The 24,946-nt window shown below is 38.9% G+C and overlaps 1 protein-coding gene across 1 annotated transcript; it reads right to left on the reverse strand.

Annotated features, from left to right (window-relative positions):
- Positions 1–5,592: 5,592 nt before the first annotated feature.
- On the reverse strand, positions 5,593–24,744 carry LOC117300943 (versican core protein-like). The gene is made up of 14 exons (XM_033784812.1): positions 24,480–24,744; positions 16,906–17,436; positions 16,060–16,239; positions 14,730–14,846; positions 13,709–14,207; positions 13,320–13,364; positions 12,653–12,753; positions 12,139–12,206; positions 11,336–11,529; positions 9,758–10,840; positions 8,790–8,906; positions 7,993–8,109; positions 7,610–7,642; positions 5,593–7,223 (listed from the first exon to the last, which is right to left on the reverse strand). The coding sequence occupies exons 1-14, from the start codon at positions 24,549–24,551 to the stop codon at positions 6,880–6,882; spliced, it is 3,501 nt and encodes a 1,166-aa protein (XP_033640703.1). The 5' UTR covers positions 24,552–24,744; the 3' UTR covers positions 5,593–6,879.
- Between the last annotated feature and the right edge of the window lie 202 nt (positions 24,745–24,946).

The raw sequence follows: 24,946 nt of genomic DNA on the forward strand, positions 1-24,946 counted from the left end.
GTGAACAGTACAACTTATAACCAGATGAAACTCCACTCATTATTCAAATGAAGACAATTTTCGTTCTCAATGATGATTCATTTAGATTCGAAATTGCCTTAACGATCTGAAGTGGAATAATGGCCATAGATAGGTCTGTGTAAATGCGACTGTCATCATGCATGACATGCTATGGCTGATTGGGATGTATTTCACATCCAAACGCAGCTTCATTTAGACCAAGGGCACGAGAATGATCAACCTCGCTCCCATTTTGGTGTTGTTTCAGGTCTTTCCTGAGAGGTATTTTTTTCTGTAGGCCTATACACCAAAATTATTTGAGGAAATGTGTCTTTCTAAATCGATTTAAAAAAAAGACGAAGAAGGGAATCCTTAAAAAAACCCCCAAATAATCAGGAAATGTTTTACGGATGGAAACCCAAGTTTGCTTTCCGACAGACCCGGAGCTGTATATTGTCGATTTCATACAAGTGTTATAAAAAGGTCTGTAATATAATTAATGAGCAAGAACAGTTAAATTCTAATTTCACCCATTAATCTTCATTGTATGACAAAAGCTTTACACCAAAAACAACGTTCTCTTGTTGATACCCTGACAAAGTAAATTACGCACTTTGATAAAGGACATTAATGATGGCGTTGTGGTTTCTTCCCAGTATCTCACCCCAGTGGGCCCGGTTCGCGGAATGGAAATTATTTTCATTTCAGCCCCGTCATATTTTTTAGAATAAGATGCATTTTCCATCTTCTTGTTCGCCAATAATACATTTATTGTAACTTCTTACAAGTTTACTGGTCAAGTTTTATACATTAAGCCCGAATTATTACAGGAGTTTTTCATGCGGATTGGAATTATTTTCAATTCAGCCCCGTCACATTGTTTAGAATAAGATGCATTTTCCATCTTCTAGTTCACCAATAATAAAACCCTTATAACTTCTTACAAATTTACTGGTCAAGTTTTATACATTAAGCCCGAATAATTATTACATGATTTTTTTTGAGTTTGCTGGGATGCACCAAGTGGGAGGACTGATCTTTGACATTTAATTTACCAAACGTGTCCAGTGTCTTTAAGCTTTCATAACAATTCAGTCGTATTGGGGTTCAGGGGGATCATAATAATGAACCTGGGGTTCGAGGATGAAACTGTTGTTACAGCGCGGCAAGACACCAACCTGTTGCTATTACGAGATCAGAGTTGAGAAGGACCCAGCGATACAGTCTGCCACGTTGACATGGCAACCAATTTAAGCTGTGTTCCCCATGGCAACTGAACCGCGCGTAGATCCAAAATGTCTGCTCAGTTGGTTCGCCATTTCTCCTCGGTGCCACTTAAAATATATTAATTATGACTGCCGTGCAGTTAAAGCGCATGTCGGTGCGTAAAGTAATTTAAGAAAAATAAAATAAAACCACACGAAAAACCTGCCTGATATGTGAGCGAACATGCCCCAATATTCAGAAACGACAATGTAATCAATTTAAATGACTTGTCGTAAAGAAATTTCTTTTACGGCCATTTTTTCCCAATCAGTTGGAATCCTAGAGCTATATATATTGTCAATATATATAGCTCTATGGTTGGAATACAAATAACTAGGACAGTTATTTTTATCATTCTTCTTTTAAAATTGCCGGAAAAAAAACTATCTTGTTCCTATAGCTGGTTACAATATATTAGATGATTACATTCGAAGCCTTTTTGTGAAATTTTTCTAAACATAACACACTATTACCACAACAACATACTACATAGAAACAATAACAACAGTTATTTGTTGATCATACAAATATTTTTGTCTTTGAAGTTACCGCTGGTTTTAGAAACGGCTTCCCAAAACGACCTTAAACCTTTTAATATTTCAAAGCAATTGTTTCAAATAATAATATGAACATTAATAGGTGCTACTTTTGTGGTAAGAGTTCACTACATTACATTTACTGCCAATTTTTTCCCATCAGTTAAAACAACAGCATCAATACACGTTTTTTTTAAAGATCATATTTGTATAAAGCTCTGTTTTTTGAAAGGTATATTGTCACATCAAAGTAGTTTTTGGTACCATTTGGGCACCTGTCAAAATGGGTAATGAAATTACTCCCAACGAATTTTTTTAGAAAGAGATAATTTCTCAATACTTTTTTTTGTAAAGCCACTGGACACTATTGGTATTTTCAAAGACCAGTCCTCTCACTTGCTGTATCTCAACATTATGCATAAAAACAAACCTGTGAAAATTTGAGCTCAATCGGTCATCGAAGTTGCGAGATAATAATGAAAGAAAAAATACCATTGTCACACGAAGTTGTGTGCTTTCAGATGCTTGATTTCGAGACCTCCAATTTTAAATCTGAGGTCTCGAAATCAAACTCGTTGAAAATTTATGTATAGTATGTTTGGATACAATGAGTGAGAATAGTGGTCTTTAATTACCAAACGTGTCCAGTGCCTTTAACTATCTGTCCACGTCGTTTCGCAACCAGATAATAAAGTAAGCTTGAAGGTCGAGTAACAAAAGCTTTATTCTATTGTACTGGATATGCACTGAGGCATGGAACTCACAGGAAGATGGGGCTTAATTGCCAGGAGTATTGAGCGATCACATAAATACAACACAATGGAATTGTGCACCAATTGTTTTGGTCATTATTTTTAAGCGTTTAGATGCGTCAACGGTCTTTTAACTTGTTTTACGTTTGTTTAAGTAGAGCGCAGTGTTCCTCTTTCCTACAGACAAATACACATGAATGGATTTGAAAGATCTTGCTGTTTAAAAATCACTTAATTATTTTAGTGAATAAGAGCGCTCTCCCAGCACAGTGTGCCCAACTATGGTATAATTTAACAGCAATTGTTAAATATTAGAACTATTTTAGGTAGAATATCTGTAAAACCTTAGTTGTAGTGGCTCAACAATTTTACATCAGAAAATTAGGCAAAGAGTCTATTTTCCTTAGAACATGTTAATGCATTTCTTTCATTTCAGAAATTGGGTAGAGACCTTTTTTGACGCATATGGCACCTGTTGCACGCGGCAACTGCAGCGCTCACAATATTGGGTCAATGTTGATATGGATAAAACTAGTGACGACGTGCATACGACACGTCTCCTATGCGCAACTATGCACTGTTAGAGAGAAGAAAAACTTTGGTTGTTGAATATGCCTGATTGTTTTATATAGTGAAACTTGCCTAAACATACACATACAAATCTATTTAGATGTATTGAAGTACGGAAAAAAAAAAAATAATAATAATAATATATAATACTGGTAATAATAGGCCCCTTAGGTTTTTCTAAAAACGAAAATATAGAAAATACTAATAATAATTAAAACAAAACAAAATAAATCTAAATTTGCAAAAGTTTCGAATCAGCTTGTACAGTTGTCTTTATTTATTAGAAACGTATAGCCTTTGATTATCAATTACATTTAAGAAGGTACATTGAGATTAACAGTTATAAAACTTGTATTAATAAAACTATGCTCTTTTTGAAGCCAATCATGCTTCAGTATTTCAACATTATTGCAATAACATTATTATTATAGGCTCGTGGGAAATATGCATTCCTGAGTCCATCCAAAGTCCATACATTGGCAAACAGGTTGCTTATCGTTCACACAAAAAAAAATCAATCTCAAAGGCATCCATTACTCCAGGGTGGAGGGAAGCAATTATAGTATCTTACATTCAATGTTTAATGTAAAGAGAAATGGATTTGCAGTTACTTTCTATAAAATCACAATTTGTTATAGAGAAGAGTACTTTCCGCAAGAAAGCACTTGACTCATAAGAAAACAAGTTTTAATTTAAGTCGTTTCCTCCTCTGAAATAACATTATTTGTTTTACCCTTTAACCGAACCCCCCCCCCCAAAAGAAAAAAAAAAAGAAAAAGAAAAAAAAACTGTTAAAGCTCGCGGTCAACATTTATTTTCAAAGACCAGTTTCCGCACGGTGTTGTTGTTTTGACACAAAATTAGACATAATTTAACAAAACAATTCATTTGAAGACTGCTACATATTATACTTTTTTAATTGCTAAAAAACGTAGAATAATGTTGGTTTAAGTAGCCTATTAGTAATTTGAGCCTTCAAAATGTACTTATATTGATTCATTGTTTTAAAATAAATGTAAGCTATGGCTCCCAATATTATAAATACATATATATAAATATATATTTAGTAAGCTCCGTTTAAGATATCGCCATTATACAAATTGCTACAATATTTACTTGCATAATTTGTTATTTCAAAATGAAATCCAAACACATAAACTGGAAATATAAAACGAATTTCTCAAAGCTGCCTGGTGTAATATAGTAGGGTTTAAAGAAATACGTTGCCTTTGATCGGACGAGTTGGTCAAAAGAAAATCGTTTGTAACCGTTTGTTATGAAATGCATATGGTTAGACATATATTTTAAAAGTAGAATACAATGATCCACACAAATTTGCTTCAAAAAATGCACGGTTTTCCTTTTACTTTGCGAACTAACACGGTCGGCCAATTTTATTTTATGCGAGGGTAGGGAGTCAAAAATTTGACTCCCTACCCTCGCATAATTAATGGCCGACCGTGTTAGTCGACGAGGTAAAAGGAAACCGTATTATTTCGAGCGAGTTTGTGTGGATCATTGTATTCTACTTTCTACCCTTGTGGATTTCATAACAAACGGTTACAAACGCCTTTCAAGACCAACTCGACCGATCCAAGGCAACGTGTTCCTTTAAGCATATTTTTACATTATAAAACAAAAAATTTTACAAATCCAAATAAGTTAAGAGACTATCTTTGTTGTGAAACTTCAAGCACTTAAAGACACTGGACGTTATTGGTAATTGTCAAAGTCTAAGTTGCTGTTAACATCATAAAACACAAGTTATGTATTTTATCGTGTGAGAGTAGGCCTATCCGAAATAAGTCTCAAATAGTTATTAAATAAATGAAGGAAATTGACTGAATGAAAGTAACAAAGCTCTTGCCGACGCTCTTCAACGCATTGAGCCCAACTTAACTTGTCCAATGCAACCTTGCGTACAATTCATTGACTGTGTTGTATAAACGGTGGAAGAAACATTGTTTAAAAAAGGAAAGGAACTGCTATATAATACAGGTTCTTTTTTCTCAGTGTTGCCATCGATTGGCTGCCAGTAAGAAATGCAAAATGACTTTAAAATAATATTAACAAGGCCTGAAATTCATTTTAAATAATTATTTTATAAAATAGTTATGATATTTTTTAGTAAAAATGGTGTAATATTATTTCATAAAATAGCAAAAAGTTGATAATACAAACATTGAAAAGAATTCTTCCACAGTATTGATATCGAATTGCTGTGATAATAAAATGCACAATATTATGATTAAATGTTTCAAGGTTTATTTTGTTTCAACGGTAACAAATCTTATACAGCCATAATAATGTATGTACATGTTTCAATAATAATATGTATAACAATACATAATATGTATAACAATAACATATATTGCGGTAACACCATGTAGTAATCTCTAAATGAGTTGAGGTGGTTCTGAAAAGAACCGTTGGTTTTATTACTCGACGTTTCGATCAGTATGCTCTGATCGTCTTCTGGAGAAGACTCTTCTATATATTATCCCCACCATGCAAAGTTTCAAATCCTACTTAATAATAATACAGTTTGGCAAGGTCGATATAAAAACACTATGATACTGCAGGGGAGCTCACTAAGAAGCAACACTTACAAGCGTGAGTCCCAAACAGGTACTCTCGTTGAGCCCAAATCAAACATGCATGTGATTGAAAACCTACAGGTTGAGTGATCAGTTAAAATAGCACAAGGTATATTGCTCAAGGAGCGTACTGCTTTATACGAGTGTTAAAAGAATAAACAATAGAGCGGATATCTATTGTTCTTTGCTCTGAGTACTGTTTTGTGTCAGCCTGCATCCTTACGATGCTGATTAATAATACACGCATCACTCGCTGAATAGCGTCATTAACTTCCCGCGAAAGGCAAGATATACTTTAATTTGAAAAAAATTCCCTCAGACAATAGGAATATGTAATTACACTAAATTGCGACGTAGTGTAACAGCGCCCTCAACGCTCTCTGAAAAATCAAATGAACCAGTGAGCAAGTTCGGGTGAGCAACTAGACTCATTATATTCAAGTTTCTTCAATGTACAAAGCTACACAAACTACTGGTAAAACCAACTACTTATAGAACGATACGAAATATAGAATTGGCAGATGGCAAAAGCAGTAAAGATGATGATATGCATGGCATTTAGTTAGTACATAGCAATACAATAGGCTACCATTTGGTATTGAACGTATCTAAGTTGTTATTCTTAACTAAGAACATTTTTTTCCATGATGACAAAATAATGATTTATTTAATTTTCTAAAAGAATAAACGAGGGCCTTCTGTCATTTATCTTCGTGCCATATTATATGAAAACGGCAAAGAATGAGAAATAAATTAAGAGCAGACCATTTAATATTAAGGACTTCAAACAGCTTGGTCGTGTTGTCAAAAATAATATCTATTTCTTGCAAAGAGACTTGACCAGAAACTGACGTAGCTCTCGAATTGACCACAGGCCCTTTTAGAAACAACTGGATTTGGTGTGGGCTTCGGCTCAGGCTAGCTTGTCCCGCGGTTGTTTCGATAAGTGTGCATGCTTTGCGTATACGCGCCCAGGGTTCAGACGAAAGGAGGGGCCTGAATCCGAATCCAAACCCGAAGCCGTGGTTTCGAAAAAGGTCACATGCTCCAGTGCATGGTTCGATATAGTCAATCACCCGGTGCTTTATGGTTTCTGGTTAGTAATAGCCGGTGTAGTCAAGTCTAGTCGCTAACCCGTACTTGCTCAATGCGGTACCTCTAGTATTGCGCACAGAAATGTTCCACTTCTGTATGATCGGTACCCAACCCCTCGCATATCCCTGGAACATTTCGATCGAGCGCTTGAAACAAAATGTCGCACTCCAAAAATACCCTCTGGCATACTTCCCTGCAGGGCGCTCTCTGCTGCTGGTAAAGTAAAGCAGACTGGGGATGGAATTCCGGATGTGCCATGGCGCAGAACATGAGCATTGCGTCTGTGGAGCATGACGCAAGGGGTTTGACGATACCCCAGCCCGGGGCCTTGGTGTCTGATATGAACTGCCCGTAAGGAAGCACGTCAACACATACCGGTACTACGATCGTAGATGGAACTGGTTCACCTTTAAGAAAGGGGAATACAAAAATGAAGAAAATGAAGATGAAAGAAAGTACCCGACCAACAAACACATCAACAACACCCAACAAACAAACAAACACCTCAATAAATAAACAAACAACACGCCAATAAACACCCCCAAACAAACAAAGAAAAACCGCCTTTGGTAAAAAAAACAAAAAAAAAAAAACAACAACAAAAACAACAACAACAAACAATTTTGAATTTTAAATATTATATATACATATATTTTGTTTTTACTTTGTAAGCAGTCGATAGCTACACAACGTCAGAGCATCAAATGTTTACACTTTTGTCCCGAAAAGGTGTTTTTGACCACGCTCTTATAATAATTGAAACACAAATTATAGTTGTTGAGGTTTTACTTACTTGGTATTGAAGGGGCTGGTAAGACGCCAACACCTGAAACACAGAATATAAAACAGTTTCATTAGTTTAAACATCGACCTCTGCTTTTCATTTCCATTTTTTTGACACAGATTCAATTACACGAACCATGTCTGCTTTCACATGTAACCATTTACCCCTGGGCGTTGAGAAGCAACTATAGTTAAGTTTCTTGCTCAGAAAAGTGTCACATTTCGAATTCATACTCTGCTGATCAGAAACAAGTGAGCTTGTACTCGCTCGGGCAAGACACCCTATGGTTAATGATCGACAAGACTGATTGCTAATGATCGACATGATCAATTACTGCCTAATGATCGACATCATTTTCTTGCTGGTACTCAATGAAAATAATGTGTACGTACTTAGTTCGCAATGTTTTCCGTGGTAACCAGCTTGGCATCCGCACGCATATGACGTAATAAGCTCAGCTCGTCCAATACACGTGGCGCCATTGGCGCAAGGATTGGGCGTACACGGATCTACACAGAAACAATAATAATATGAAAACAAATAATAAAAACATATTTATTGCATTTATATTGCGTTTTCTTTAGGACCAGCGTGTTTGAGGGCGCAATACATGAAGCAGAATAATGTTACTGAAATATTATAATAGTGCCCATTATTATACACCATGTCTGTCGGCAAGACACAAGTCAGGCGCAGAAGAGATGCGAAAGCAAGTGGGTCTAAAATGAGTTTTAGCACACAAATACAACATGTGATTTTTATTTTGTTTGTTGTTTCACTCATCTAATAACTAGTTATTTGATGGGAGTATAGTATTTTTTCCTCAGTTGTTAGTTATTCTAAAAGAAACCGTGACATTTTTTTCGAACATACATCAATTCATCGAGGTGAAGCGTACATCAAACTGATGCATAACAATGGCGTACTGAAAAACGTTTTTTTTTTTTAGATTTCAAAATGAATGTAAGTGTGACATACGTCGTTTTTGTGAATTGAAGTCACAGGTAATTTTGAGGTGGACATTTTTAATATGGTCTGTATCTCTACAGTTGATGTTTTTCACACTCGAAACATGCGCCCTCATTTGACCGGGAAATGGCTTTATTGCCAAATTGACTTATCCATCCTTTATTTCCTGTTGCATTTTTTTTTATAGAAAAATTGGTTGAGCACAGAATGTGAAACTCACCGATTTGACAACGATCTCCTCCGAACTCCATTGAGCACCTGCAGTAGGCTTGGCCATTCAAATCGAAACAGGATCCTCCGTTTAGACAGTGACCCGATAAGCAAGAACTCTGGGAGTCTAATCAGGCAAGAAACATAGGATTTGTTATTGTCATGAAAGCACTATTTACAACTGCTATTTTCCAGTGAATTCCGGGTATTATTTTGTTGCAGATCCATTTTAAGGCGTAAGACACTGTTGGTAATATTACTAAACCTCATTATCAACACAAAAAAACTTACTTGGAAACGAGCAATAGAGAGCTGGTGACAGAATAAAACATTGTGAGATTCTGAAACGATTCCCTTTGAAGTAGTTTTTGAGAAAGAAGTAATTTCTCAAAACACTTCAGGCCTAGCATCTGAAATAACTTCGGCTTGTCCATGTCTTTGTGTACAAACTATTATTGCACTGCCAGCAGCACTTGTGCGTTTGGATTGGTTCAAAGTTTCTTAAAGCAAACATTTGAGCTTTAGGTGAAGCTTAAACCTAAGCCGTGGACTAGTCATCAAATACAGAAAATTGAAATATACTCCATTAGCAAGTTCGAGTGTGCACCATCATAACTCAAGATTGACTAGACTCAAACCTAGGCTGGTCGACCATTGGAGCCAACCTCAGTACCTTGTATTCTTCCCTGGTTCCGATAGCCTGCTCCATGCTTACACATAATGCTAACACGCTATTTTTATTGTGTAAATGTTTTTACTGTAAGCGTGTATTTGGATTACCCTTTTGGGGATCTATATTAATTGATTTGTTAGGAGCCAGTGACGCTATAACGTGGATTGTGTATACCGGGTGGTACTACAGAGATAGTTGACTATTGGCTATCGACACTGCGCATGTACGTTGCCTGGTCAGTAGGCTAGTCGACTATTTTATGCGCACTTGAACTTGCTCTGTGTAAGAAAAAACCCAGCACTTACCACCTTGTTGGCCGTTTATCTGGAAACAGATGAATCTTGACTCCGATTCTGATAGTGACGTGCTGCACAGCGCCCCCAACGCTTCTGCCTTAGTGGGATCCTTCAGTTCATGGACAAGGTTGACACACGCTGATCTGCAGGGCAGGTTACGACCTAGCAGACCATCGTCGCACGAGGGCGCCAACAGACTACAAGTGACCCTTTGCAGTTCCTTGCCGTGCTGTGACGTCACATCCACATCCTGCATCAGAGCGGTGTACACCTCCTCGAGTTGGTTGGTATCACTCCAAAGGTGGAAGCGATTTGGGGTCCTAGTGGTGTTCTGGGACCAGCCTGCCTGCACGCATGTATGCAGTGGGTGTTGAGAGCAAACCGGGTTTGATAAGTCAACCGTAAATCTTGTTATCAACTTATTGGTAGATGGTTCCTTGGTGAACTGGTTTGTAGTGAACTCAAGTAAAGTCCGCGTTTCGCGCCTGTGTCTCCTACTTTCAGTAGGGGTTGCTGATTGGTTCATCGTTGCTGATGAAGCTTCCTCGGTCGTGGCCGTATCTAATTGCATTGGAGTTGTTGATTGGCCCATCGGCGTTGTACGAGCTTCCTCGGTCGTGACCATTTCAGTTTGCATTGGAGTTGTTGATTGGCTCATTGTTGTTGGAGATTCCTGGGTCGTGACCATTTCAGTTCGCATTGGAGCATCTGATTGGCTCATTGTTGTTGGAGCTTCTTCTGTCATTGGTTGTTGGCTGCCATCACCTGTTGGTGTGTCCATCTCCATTGTCACATCATTCAAGGTTGTGGCTTGGCCGCTCCCAATATCAACTACCGAAGTAGTCGATGAAGTAGATAGAGAACTTTTGGTTGTGGTTGTGGATGTTCGCCGGCTTGTTGTGGATGTTTCTGTTGTTGTCGTTGTTGATGGTGGTTGGTGGAGAGTGACAGTTGGTGGAACTTTGGTGGGGGATGGGAGCTGCATTGGACGAGTTGTCAAGCTGCCAGACTGTTGCGGTGCGTCAGTTGTCGTAGTGCCGGGCTGATGTGGATTTTCAGTTGTCGGACTAGCGCCAAAAAACAACCTACCTCCTGATGAGCAGTAAAATGAAGTTAACTTTACAATAAAGGAACATTGCAGCATCGTTTTTTGCTAAACAAAACAGTTGCTGGCAGTGTGAGCACCAAGCATCATGTAAGCATCAAGTTTGACATTTCAGACAGAAGCATTTCAAGGCAATTTTCCCACTATCATCATCATTAGGCCGTGTACGTTTTGTGCAGATCTGTGATCTTTATATAGTAATTACGAGTTTTGTTCTTACCAATTATGTAATGATCCTTTAATATTGACTTGAAATACCATTATAGACGGTAGCGGACATACTACAGACTTTGGGATTTTGATATGCAGAGTCGTGGACGAGCGTTTTACTTCGAATCGGACTAAATTTCTGGTGCCCGAGTAATCACAGTGAGGGTTCAGTGCACGGTCATGACACTTGTCTCCATGGGAGAGTCACTAGACCATAGTTTCTTCTCTTACTCCAGGTGTATAAATGGGAGAATAATAAACTGTGTACGTACCTACATAGAGATCCAGCTCCACAACAGTGACGTCACTGCTGCCATTGATCTTCATAGTATTAAGTGCTTTCTCAAGGTGTGAGGTGGCTGCCTTATACCTACAATACATATCTCCATCTTGCAGATCAGTGGAAGTGCTGGGTCTTACGAGAGGCTTCAGTTGCACTGTGAATGACACTATGATGCTACCTTGCCTACAAATAAGAGCGTCTGAAATCTGAGGAAAAAGCTTTTAAACTAACTACAGTTGCAGCCATATCTCGTAACCCCCCCCTGCCCTTTTCAATGTTGGTTCTGATTGCACGGTCTTCTGCGTTCCTGTCAACATTGAGCGGGGGAACAGTGAAGAGTGGACATGGATTGGTTTTATGTAACGTAGGAATGGGTAGCCCAAGCATTTTTGCTGGGATTGTAGAAATGTTACGAGAAAGCAACTACGTTATTCAAGCGTTTCTGTTTATGTTGATGATTTTGGTCAGTGGTAAGTGTTTTTGTTCGGATGGTGTCACAACAATTCTCACTTGATTGTGTCCCCATCATTCGAAGTGTCAAACCCCTATACTCAATGTAGGTTATAATGGTATATGTGCAAACCTATAGATTATCTCCACCATAAAAAGTTCGAAGTCTTACTCATGTACAAAAGTAAGCCCACATGTACGCGATGTTACCACAATACTTAGATCTTATGTCCACCATGTTAAGTTTCAAATCCAACTCGTACATGATTTTTAACACAAACCTCACTAGCCAAACCCATGCCAAATTAAAAATCCTAATTCTTTGGTTTAAACAAAACGTACCCCAGTTCTGTAATAGTTGTCTGTTCATAAAGACCGCTGTACGAGCTGTTCATGAAAGCGTCCGTTGTCTAGGAAAGGAACAAGGAAAAAGAAACATACATACATTCTGTCTTTATAAAAACAAAACTTGCCTTTGATAAAAAGGTATGAAAATGCACTTGACAACTTTGGTATTTGGCAAATACCAGTATTATCACTTCCAACATGTTGCATAAAATAACACACATATGAAAATTTTGACTCATTTGGTCATCGAAGTTGCAAAGAGAGTATAATGAAAGAAAAAAAACAAGCTCGTTGACAAATATGTGTACTTTCAGATGCCAATATTAAAATAGGCTGCAGGCCTGAAGTCTTTCATTATTCGAACGCTAAATTACCTCTCTCAAAAACTACGTCTCATAGGGAGCCGTTTCTCACAATCTTCAATGTTACCAACAGCTCTCCATTGCTTTGAACAATTATTTGTTTTCTAAAAAAACAATTTGCCCTTTAAGGCATTAAGTAAACTCACCACATTAGTAACATGCTCTTTGAGTGTTGTATTGGTCCATGGTTGTAGAGATGAAAGGCTTAGGCCTCGGATTCTTATTTCACCTTCTATTTTTACAATTTCTAAGAATTGAATAAGAGGAAATTTTATAAATAGGTAAAACAGGCGTTCGATACATTAGGTTTTGCATAGAGTGTCGATGCTGATCAAGAACACGGAAATCAGGCGCTGGTGTTTCAGATCAGCTGAGTGTGGGTTCGAGGGCTAAGTGTGGCATCTTGAAATAGGATGTCGACATCCGAAGATCCTAGTTCATTATTTCATCTGAGACATCCCAATATCATAGGTCTGAAGATGGTGGTATCTTGAAAATTGGATGTCGACATCCAAAGATAATCTTGAAAATTTAATGATGACATCTCAGGATAAAAGTAGGTTGTCAACATTCTAAAAGGATGAAGATAGAATGTCGACATTTGAAGATGTCTTGTATGAGGATAACGTCATCTTGAAAGCATAGAGGTCGACACCCTTTAAGATTATCGGGACGACACCATTTTTTCCCACAAGATGTTGTCCTTCCGAGACAAATCATATCAGGATCTCAACAAACGACACTTTAGAATCTCTGTAAAAAGAGAGGAAATAAAATAAAATGAATAAAGTGTCGTAGTTTCTCGCCACTCACCTGTTACTGTCGAGGGTCCTGTAGGGCCATTTCCAGCTCTAACCCCTATGACATTAAGTGCGAACAATAAAACAATGTTATTATAGACTACATCTGTAAAGATCGGGTGTCTTTATTCCGATTGACTTTGCATCTTAGATAAAGAAAACTAAGTTGGTTTTGGCGTACACTATTAATGTGATTTGATGAGCGTCTATACCCTTGGTCCTGAAAAAAAAAATCAACAAATATATTCTGTAGAACAATGTTTGGGACAAAACATGAATCCCAACTCAGTGTGAATGAAGATGTATGAAACCAGTTTTACCTGCTAACCTCGTAAGCCATCACTTTTAAGACAAAAATAGTGAAAATCACCGACCAATGTTTCCACCAGTGTGAACGCGTACCTAGTATTGTATTAAGATCTGCGAGGTTGATGAACAATATCAGAGCTATGACCACTGAGACAAGCGTGAACGTGGCTGTTGCCATTATCATCAGTACGTAGAATCGCACCATGCTCCCCTTCTTACTGCCATCTTTCTCCGGGTCGAACTCCGTACCGAATAGGCGTTTCTTCATATCGTCGCCCGACTCCAGACTATTGCACTCAACTGTATCGTCAGACATAAGGAGAGGCGGGGGTATGTCCTCCAGAGTCAATTTGATTTCAACCTCCTTCCCGTCGTCGTGGGTTCTCGCATCGACTTGAACGTCTGGGGTCGAGCTCTTTCCGTTCTGTTTCGAAAGACTGACGGTATCCTCGGTTTTTGAGTCAGGGCTTTGTGACGTAATGGTAACGTCACTGGATTGTTTGTCGTCTGGTTTGGATTGTTCAGCTGTGTTGTTAGCATTGGGTGAGGGTTCGGTATCTGTTGCAAGTATCGGAGTGCCGAAGGTTGATAACTGTGTGGAAAAAAATATATATATATATATTATTTCAGTAAACATTCATTGTTTCGATGGTTTGACTCATTTCAGCTCTTCCTTTATAGGGAGGGAGCCCTCCGGCAGAACTTTTGTTCTCAAATTTGTAAGAGTCGGTGTCCGTTTATAAATACTGCGGCAAGGAAATTATTGCTGTTTGGTAGCCGCTGCTTTCACGTCGCTATAAGCAAGGGTGACCGTTTTTCTTTCTGTTTCTCAGCAAGTATTCAGCTGTAACTTTAAGAAGTGACTTGCATTGTATCTTCTTTTCTGTTATGCCTATAAAACCCAAGTGTTCGTTGACAAATCTCAAAACATAGCAACACAAATTTGTGGCTGTTTTTACTGACCCTACCTTTGTAAACACTACAATGAAACAAACAAGCCACCTTGCAACTAAACATGATAATCGTACGTTATTCTTATTCTAATAAAGACTTGATCACATTATTTGTATTGTTTTATCTAACTTATCGGGTATTGTATTATTAGTCGTCTTGCCTTGGGGGCAGTAGAAACCACTGTCACGACTGTTTCATGAGGTATGTTACTGCCGTTCGCTGCATTCACGGTAGTGTCGGTACCAGTTGCTGTGACTGGATGGCCAAACGTTGACATCTGCAAAATAATGCAACAGAAAAGACAGAGAAGTTACTAAATAGCCGAAAGGTTCACCGTACCCAAACTCTGGGCCCAATTTCATAGAGCTGCTAAGCACAAAAATTTGCTTAGCATATAAATTTCTGCCCCGATAAAAACAGGATTACCAACCAAATTTCCACGTGATTTTCAGGATGAGCAAACAACAGCTGAATACCAAGTAACAAGCAATATGCAACAAATGGAAATTCGGTTGGTAATCCTGTTTTCATTAAGGAAGAAATTTCATTCTAAGCATTTTTTTTGTGCTTAGCAGCTCTATGAAATTGGGCCCTGGTGTGGTCAGCAGCAGAGTGTGGGTTCAAGTCCCTAGGATGACACTTGTACCCAGAACTATAATTTCTTCGTAAAAAAAATGGAGTAGTGCATTCTGCTCTACCGCCCAGGCTGACACCCAGTGGATGATGCCCATGCCATTATACTTGCGGACCGTGGTTACCCTGTTTCGGAAGTGTTGTGGCCGAGCGGTTAAGAGCACCGAATTCAAACTCTGGTGTTTCTGATCAGCAGAGTGTGGGTTCGAATCCCCAGCCGTGACACTTGTGTCCTTAAGCAAGACATTTAACCATTGCTTCGTCCTTCGGATGGGACGTAAAGCCATTGGTCCCATGTGTTGTGTAACGCATGTTAAAGAACCCAGTGCACTTTTCGAAAAGAGAAGGGGTTCGCCCCGGTGTTCCTTGCTCTGGCTGCTGTATGCGCCGTAGCACCTTGTAAACCATTATAAGGTGCTAAATAATTGGGTCTCAAAATGCATCACTGCAATTACCTATATTTGTGAAAGTTTGTATTATACTCAGCGCCTTGAGTACCTTGTTTGGTAGATACGTGCGCTATATAAGACTTCGGGTAGGCGGCAACTTACCCCTACCCTGGGGGTAAGACCTATAATCAGTTAATAGTAGCCCTTACCATGAATATGCCGTCCGTTGCCTAGTGATGTACCTCTCATAAATGAAATAAAACCAACACACTTTGAGTCGACTGGGGCGGATTTCACAAAGAGTTAGTCTTATCTCGAATTAGGACGAGTTACTCGTCCTAACTTAGGACTAGCCTTAAGCTCTAAATATCTCCACCCTAGTCTTAGTTTATTACGTTTGTGCATTTGGGAGGTAAAGTAACGACAAACAATTTTAACGGAAATTTGATTCGAAACCTACAAACGTACCTTTGGGGCAGATGGAGAAGAACCTGCGGCTGTTTCATGTATCGTAATAGTGATTTCTTTAGGATCTGCATGAGGTTGGATTTGCACCGTGGTGTCCGATTTGACGACTGTTTCATTTGGTTCAGAGATTTGGGCGTTAGCAGGGTCAGCGCTCTCTGGCTTGTCATTTACGTCTTGGATCTGCCAAGGAGAGGTTTGTTGAAATAACATATCAAACATGAAACAGGCTTCTACAATATATTTGTTTGAATATTCCTCATAACAATAATGATCATTGAGGCTCGCCAAAAGAGAAATTGACTTGGATTTTTTTAAAAGAAGAATTTGGGGTTGAACAAAGAACAATATCAACAAGAGTGAGACTCGAACCAAAGACCTCCAGATAATTTTTTTTTTTAAATAAGATTAAGAGGAGGTTATACAGGAGGAAATACGTTTTAACATACCTAGTCCTTGTTTATTTTAGTCTGGAACCTTCAGGTTATAATTAAACAGTAGATTTTGAAATTTTGTTACAACCACAAAAACAAGGAAAATGTGTTTACAAGCCGTAAATCGGCATGGCTTTTCACTGTTATTTTTCCCGACTCATCACCAATGGATTTTTATGTTTTTGTTTTTGTTTTTTCATGGTTGGTCACACAAAACATGAAAATTGCCTGCAACCTGTTTCAGCTTTCAAGTCTTGTATAATTCATTTAACTCTTTTTAATAAATTAGCAAATTCTTTGAGGGTACATCTTATTTTGATGACAGTTTTTCCCCTTTTGCCTTTCACTCGACGGCGGCCTCTGCTTGTTACAGTTTTGGTATTGTCCAACGAGCTAATCAATAAAAAATAGCTACCTTGGGTGGACTTGGCGGAGGGGGCACATTATCTACGGGCGGCGGACTTGGAGGTGCTGGCACATTTGCTATTGCGATGGGTGGAGGACTAGGGGGCGGAGGTATGATGTCCGAGGATGAGCTTGGAGTTGATGGTCCGGCTACTAAGGGCGGTGGAGGACCTGGGGGTGGTGGTATATTCACGTCCAAATCAACGGGTGGAGGGGCCGGGGGTGGTGGTATATTCACGTCCAAATCAACGGGTGGAGGGGCCGGTGGTGGTGGTGTGTCTACTTCCACGGGTAGTGGGCTTGGGGGTGGTGGTATATCTCCTGATGTTTCAGTCAGTGTTGGATTGTTTTCCTTTGCTATGCCGGGTGAAGCATTTAGCACTGCCTCTAGCAGACTATCTGTGGTGTTTTCTTTGACACTGTTGGTGTCCGGTTTGGTGTCCGCCCCCTCCTCGGGTGTTGGTGTGTCCTTGTCGGTGTCGTCGGGTGTTGCGTTGGTACCCAGGTCCACTGTGCTGTTTTGTTCACCGAGCGTGTTAAGCTGACAGAGAAAAAATGTGAATGGGATGGTTAGTTGATTGTTACAACACAACTTTAATGTTTTTTCTCAAACTATATGTAACTTCGGCTTTTTCCTTTGTTTTTGTATTCAAGTCGCATAACACACGAAGCCCGAGGGCCACGTCAAATGTGGGCTCAAATAAACTTTTTGTCCAGGGGCCGTTGCCACCTAGTGCTCCTGGGGCTGAAACAGGGTTACCCCATTGACAGTCCATACGGATGTAGGTATGGGTATCATCCACTAGGAGCCACCTACTCCTGGGGCTGAAACAGGGTTACCCCATTGACAGTCCATACGGATGTAGGTATGGGTATCATCCATGAATCGGAAGCCATCATTCTGTGCCCCAGTAGGAGAATTAACATGAGCTATAGAGGAGGATGACTCAAAATAGGACGCTTTCAGAAAAAGTTTGTATAACAAGTTTGCCGTATTGTGGGCGGGGGAGGGGTGGGGGCGACAGAATCTCAAGAGGGATACAATCCCCTGCCACACCGGCTGCACTTTTCAAGAATACCCCGGGGTTTTACCATTTATCCCGACCCCCCCCCCCCCCCCCCGAGCAGGGGGGTTATTCCCCGGGTCACGATGCCCATCTGCAGGGGTAGCAGGAGTAAAGCGATTCATGTGTGGAAGGGCTGGCCGTTACTTACACGCCCAGGGAACAAGTAGTGTGAAAAGGAGTCAGACTAACAATAACAGAGGGCGCCCTACTTAAAGACGTCATTGGTATAAGGTATATTACAATTTCTATGCACGTGTGTACTCCATTGATCACACCAAAGAACAATTGATTATTATTATAATTTGTAAGTTCGCCCAACCAGAATTGCAAACATTTTATTCCCAGACAAGGAAACAAAAAATTGTGTTCTTATCTTCAAATCTTCATAGCAAGCCCTTATTTTTGAAAGAAATAATGCACTTGTTTGTATTTCTTGTTCCGCATTCACTATTGGTGGTTTCCGCAATTGATAACAATCTAGAAATGCTTACAGAATCAATAACTATGGGGATGGAAGTTAAGGAACATGTTTCTCGACAATGATTTAACGTACAATAATTTCATTTATTTTGTTGACTATAAAAGTAGGTATAATTTCCTTGATTTGTGCGAGCTTCGTTTCCTATTAATAGTACTTTTCTTTTCTCTGCTTTATCTCTTTTTGTATAAACAAAAGTTAAAATACATTGTATGCAAATTAAATCCGGTAATTTTGTTTTCTTCAATTGTATGTTCCATTTCAATCAATAATGAACAGTTTGGTTTATTAATATACACGCAGGACGCACTGAACACCATACACATAATGTCATAACGTTTTCTTGTTTTGTAAACATGAAACTTTTATACATTTTTTTTATCAGCCGGAATTTTATGAAGAGTTTTAAATTTTGACTGTTTGCGTGTTTAGCAAGTGAGATTTATGTAGACGGTGTCACCGCAGAGCTCACTTGATTGTTATCCTACCATGTAAAAATCTAACTCCTACTTGAGTACTATCTTATTGTTTAGGCTGTGCAATCAATCATCGTTTTAGCTCGTAGGTTGCCCAAATGGTTACCCTTTTGGCACAGAAGCATTGAATATGGTGTTGACCTAGTGGTCCGCCGGCTAAGAGAGGCCTCTGGAAACAGTTCTTTTCAAGTATAAGAAGTATAGCTAAGCAAAACAGCAGAAATATGTTTCAAGCTTTGCCAGTCCATTTATTTGGTGGATTACATAAAGTGCGTGTATACACTGCCATCAACTGCTTTGCCAGGAAAAACATAAATATATAATACATAATTATGTAATGTTCCTTTAAAGGCACTGTAAACAATTGGTAATGTCAAAGACCAGTTTTCTCACTGTGAAAATTTGGGCTCAATTGGTCGCCGAAGTTGCACAAACACACGACTTTCTTTGAGTACAACATGCCTTAAATGTTTACGCATTTGGACCTTCATTGCACATGACAAAACAAATTTAAGCTTCGGTTTCCATTACTTTAACAACCAGCCTAAGTTTTTACACTTAATTATCAGTTATTCTTTAATTATGAAGCCATCGGATTGGTTTGGTGTAATAAATGGCAGCTTGCTTGTTGTGTCACACAATCATGTGCTTCACAATATCTTTAAAACGCAATTTGATGGGTGCGGTTTCCTGGATATTGCTATTCTGTTTAAAGTGACAGTTGACAGTAAAACTAACACTAACACTGATTTCTTGATGTGATCTGATGATGTCATCGCAACTTTACTGTCGTCACGTGGTCATTGTGTAACGCATCACCCCGTTGCAATATCAGGTTATCAACAGTTCACATTGTTATGCGTCGCAGGTGTTCAGGTGCGCTAACTGCCCAGTTAACGGGACCCGCAATACAGGAATTTGCACAAAAAAAAACCTGAAAAAAACGCGTACAAGTGCGCGAACGGGGGGTAAAATGAACGGGACGGCAACACAATTAATTCGACTGACAAAATAACAATACAAAACGGGGAAAAAAGGACGAGAAAATAATAATCAGAGCGGGAAAAATTAACGGGGCTGGGGAAATAATACGGGAAAGGAAAACAGAAAAGGGACTAAAATGTTACGGGACAGAAAAAAATAAACTGAACGGGAAAAAAAATAAACGAAACGGAGTACAAGCAAGGACAGGGTATTTGTTATTGTGAAGTCACTCTTTGCTTGGCACTTAAGATTGATACTAAGTTAAGATCAATCGTAGTGCTTTGTACGCATTAAAGGCACTGGCAGGACTTCTTTGGCACCATTGTCAAAGACTAGTATTCTCACTTGGTGTATCAAACATAATGCGAAAAAAAAAAAAAATTAATCAGTATTTTTTTTTACTCCATTGGTCACCGAAGTTCCCAGGGAGGTAGTAAAAAAAAAAAGAAAAAAGCACCCTTGCACACAATATTGTATGCCTTCAGATGCATAATTAAAAAAACTTCAGGTCTTAAGTATTGTGTTATTAGAGTAAGAAATTGCCTCTTTCTCAAATACTACGTTACTTCAGTAGGAGCCGTTTCTCGCAATGTTTTATACTATCAACCTCTCCCCATTACTCATAATCAAGAAAGGTTTTATGATAATATTTATTTTGAGTAATTATCAATAGTGTCCACGCCCTTTAAAAGAAACACTGTTATGGAAAACAAAAAACAAAAAAACGATTTTTGACCAAGAGCCAAAACTCAATGCCAATAACACGCCAAGGGCGTTTATGTCACCTATACACACCCATACAGATATGAAAAACATGCCATATTAAATATTATTTTAGATGTTTTTTTTTCTGACAAAATGGATTTGGATCCGGGTTGTATGTTTTTGAAAAGCATAGCGGTGTTTTTGTACATGTGTGGAAATATTTTGGCATTTCCTTGTGGGGTCCGGTCCCATGGGGTAAGTGAAGATCCAGTATGTGATAATAGTCTTTGGGAGTTTATCTGAAACAAAGAGAGGGTGAACGAAAAGATTCCATAAAAAGATTTGTTTTGTTTACAAAAAGCTATAAATAGGAGAGTTTTGGTAATTATTCAAAATAATTTGGTTTCAGCTTCAACACATACATTACATGGCTTGGTGGTTGTGGGGGGGGGGGGGGGTCTATCCAATCGTATCCACAAACTCCTTTTAAAAATAAAAAAAAATCCATAGTATTTTGATCAATATTGTGTTATTGTAGTTTTTAACTTGTAATGTATATTGTTTAAATACATAGTTTTACAATGGCAGTTATCCGCGGTCGGATGCCAGTTGTTTTCCTTTTTTTCACATTGTGTGAGAGAAATGCAAACTGGAAGTCCGTCACCGTGGCCATTACTGGGTGAATTAAAACAACCGGCCGTAGGTGTGGATTGATTTTATTTTGGTGAAACTCTCAGAAAACCTCTATAGTGCTTAGTCTTCTGTGAGGACTCAAATTCTGATGTGTATGATTATGAGTTTGGGTTCGAGTCTCGTTCAAGCGGTCATAACACTAAGTATTTTTAACAATATGCAAATTTTTACCATAATTGCTTCCGAGTTGTATTAAATTAATGGGAGCTAAGAACACATGACTTGTACAATAATTATATGAAAGTGTGTTGTCGCCAAACAGTCTACCCCATCAGTCCCATGTTCCGATGGTTGAATCATTGAAGGTGGGTTCTATTTCCGGTAATGAAACTTGTGTTTTCGAGCATGCACTTATTAACCATTATTTTGTCTCTACATCCAAGTGAAGTGGGAGCCAGAGAAAGCTGGTGATGCTAGTATGTTGGACCAACCCCCTTAGTGATAATTTAAGCAGCTTAGGATCGTATGCTCCCTGAGGAGTTAAGGAAGTTTGAGGAAAAATCAAAGATGCCGATGTCCGATGAATATGGATTAGAATAATTCTGTAAAGCGCATTGACCTAGCTATTAGGAGGATCATGTGCGCTATATAATAGTAAGGTGTTGACCGATGCAAGTCTTTGTAACCGTATTTAAAACTGGGACCCGAAAAACAAACTGCGCATTTTGTTCTTTCTTTTGGATGTTTTAAAAACCCAACGTTTGGGAATCCGAGGTCAGCAAACAATAAGGTCAAAAACGTGCACAACTTGCGTCGGTGTTTGCGGTTGCGCATTATAGTGTTGCTTTGCACATCTTTTCTGTTACGCAGCCTTTAACGCATTCCTTATCAGTCTGACTAAATTAATATTACTAAGGTTCAACAAAAGCACGTCTTTATTGGCTGTGTCATTTTTTCTGGAGTAGTGAGCCAAACTATGTCATGTTTGGAGAGTAGCGAAGTAGCATGAAATACTGTTTTTTACTCAAGAATGCAAACATGCTTTCGTTCGGTTCTCACGATTTCAACTCCTAGGTGGTCATGGGGTTACTGGGCCAAATGTGTCAATGATAATGGTTTAAGGTTAGAAATGTGGTTTCAATTAAAGGTAGGGTCACATAATATTTGTTTTTGTTAACGTAATGCTTTTAAGGGCAACATAATGAAGAAAGATAACATGTAATTTTCTATTGAAAACAATGTCTACTATAACTTGTCTTGTGGAGAAAGTAGCAACAAACTTTCGCAGTGTTTTCACAAGAACATATCCATTCACGCGTAGCCAGGTGATGGCACCAATCGCATCACTGGCCGCAGTATTCGCTCTAGACACCAATACAACCCACAAAACAAATTATGAGACACGGTTCATGCAATGCTTCTGTAAGGGTGCGTTCGTTTAGCTTCCCTGGGTTGACCCCGGTGTGTGGCGTGTTTGTTTTTCCAGGACGAACGTGGGTAATTATCTGCGCACGTTCGTCCTGGAAAAAGAAAACGCCACACACCGGGGTCGACCCGGGGAAGCTATTCGAACGCACCCATTATAAGCCCTTTTCAAAACCACGGCTTCGGCTTTGGATTCGGCTTCAGGCTCCATCCTCGCGTCTAAAGCCACGAGCCCGTACGCAAAGCACGCACAATTCATTGTCAAAACAACAGTAGGGCCAATCAAGCCTGAGTCGAATCAAAAGCCGAAGCCGTGGTTTCGAAAAGGGCCATAGATTCAAAGAAAGTTCTAGGGTGAAAGCAAGCAAAACCATTCTTTAAAGGAACACACTTTCTAAAAAGTATTAGTTCATAATAATTATAATTTGAACAGCTGATGCTTTTCACCAAGTAAGTTTTTAAGGTCGTTATTGTTAGAGCGTGCATTTTAGTGGTATGCAAACTCGCCCCAAACAAGGCTGAAAGCCACTCATGGAGAAAAAACAAATGATACATTAAGACAATAGCTCAGAGGAGACTCAATGCAGTAATTGATTAATTAAAATTGTACGATGGAGGGAAACATGCACCAGGCAAGGAGTTTGAAGAGATGCAGTATGTTTCCCATCATTATGAACCCAACTTTAAACGAACATTTTCTGACCTTGGCACGTGCTGCGGTCGCGGCACCGTCATCTTATTCATTTTTAAACATAGTGTGACCGACCCACTGACCATAGTCATTTATAAAATACTCCGAAGATAAAAGTTGTCCCCTACCTCCCATATATTCATTTTGTTTCTCCCCTTAATAAACTTGATCTATTTTCATTCCATGCCCGTGTTTACAAATAACAGCGATGGGGGAACAGACATAACTCCCGATAATTGTTAAAGATTGATAATGACAATAGTTGTAGTGAGTGAGACGTTGAAGCAGTTCGCCCATTGGCTCTTTAAAGAGAAGGCTCCGAGGTCAAAATAAAGGATGCACACACTTTCCAATTTGTATAGAGTCCACGAGAATGTGGGAAAATTACAAGTCTTGACTCTTGAGCCACGATAAAATTGGTGTAAAAATATGCAATTATTTGAGCGAAATTTGAAGTTTTCAGCGATCCACCAGAAACAACAAAATGATATTATTATTTTCCAAGTGGTTTTGTTTAACCAGTCAACAGGTCCCTATTGAGGGCCTTTATGACTTGATTATCCTCCATTTTTTCAGGAAAGAACCAGCATTTTCTGCAAAACTCCCCTGTAATGTCTGAAATAAGATGATGTGGCGAAAGTTGTTAGAGTGGTACATTTAAAACCGTTTTAATTTAAGGAGAAATTTGCAATAACATGTTGTTAAATGCAGTGGACACTATTGGATTACTCAAAATAGTTATAAGCACAAAACCATACTTGGTAACATGTAATGGGGAGAGGTTGATAGTATAAAACATCGTAAGAAACGGCTTTATCTGAAGTGAGGTAGTTTTCGAGAAAGAAGTAATTTTCCACGAATTTGATTTCGAGACCTCAGAAATAGATTTTGAAGTCTCGAAATCAAGCATCTGAAATCACACAACTTATGCAACAAGGACGTTTTGTTTCTGTCATTATTCTCAAGCAACTTCGACGACCAACACAGCTCAAAAATAATGTTCACGGGCTTGTTATTTTATGCATACATTGAGATACACCAAGTCAGAAGACTGGACGTTGACAACATTACCAGTACTGCCCAGTGCCTTCAATTAACCTGTAAATACATTAACTGAAATCTCACCTTAATTATCGGGTCATCACTGTCAGGCTCAGACTCTGTTTTCCCGGCACTTTTACTTGGACAAGATCCCATCGTAGACTATCTCTGAATGTGGTCTGTGTTCAACTTCCCTCAGTACAAACTTGACCTAAGCGACAGAGCGTGTGAGTCCTTAGGGTTCAGGCTGGTATTCAAGAATGACAAATTTGAAGTGATCCAAGAAATTATATCTTTCGGAACTATGCCAGAGGCCACAAGCCGGATTTCTTCCCTCTCCCCAGAGGACTGAGTGGTTGCGGTGTGTACGGAACACGTTCAATGATCTTTTGGGGTCGAAGTTGTGGAGATCCTTCTATAAGAATCTATGAATGTTTTTGTTTTATGTTCTGCGAGTATGCTATCGATTGGTGTTGCTTGATTAAACATGACTATACTTTGTTTGCTTTTTGTTTTGTGTATGTTGCACTTGCTCCAGGATGAACGTTTTA

This window comes from Asterias rubens, chromosome 16 (genome assembly GCF_902459465.1).
Source record: "Asterias rubens chromosome 16, eAstRub1.3, whole genome shotgun sequence".
Lineage (NCBI taxonomy): Eukaryota > Metazoa > Echinodermata > Asteroidea > Forcipulatida > Asteriidae > Asterias > Asterias rubens.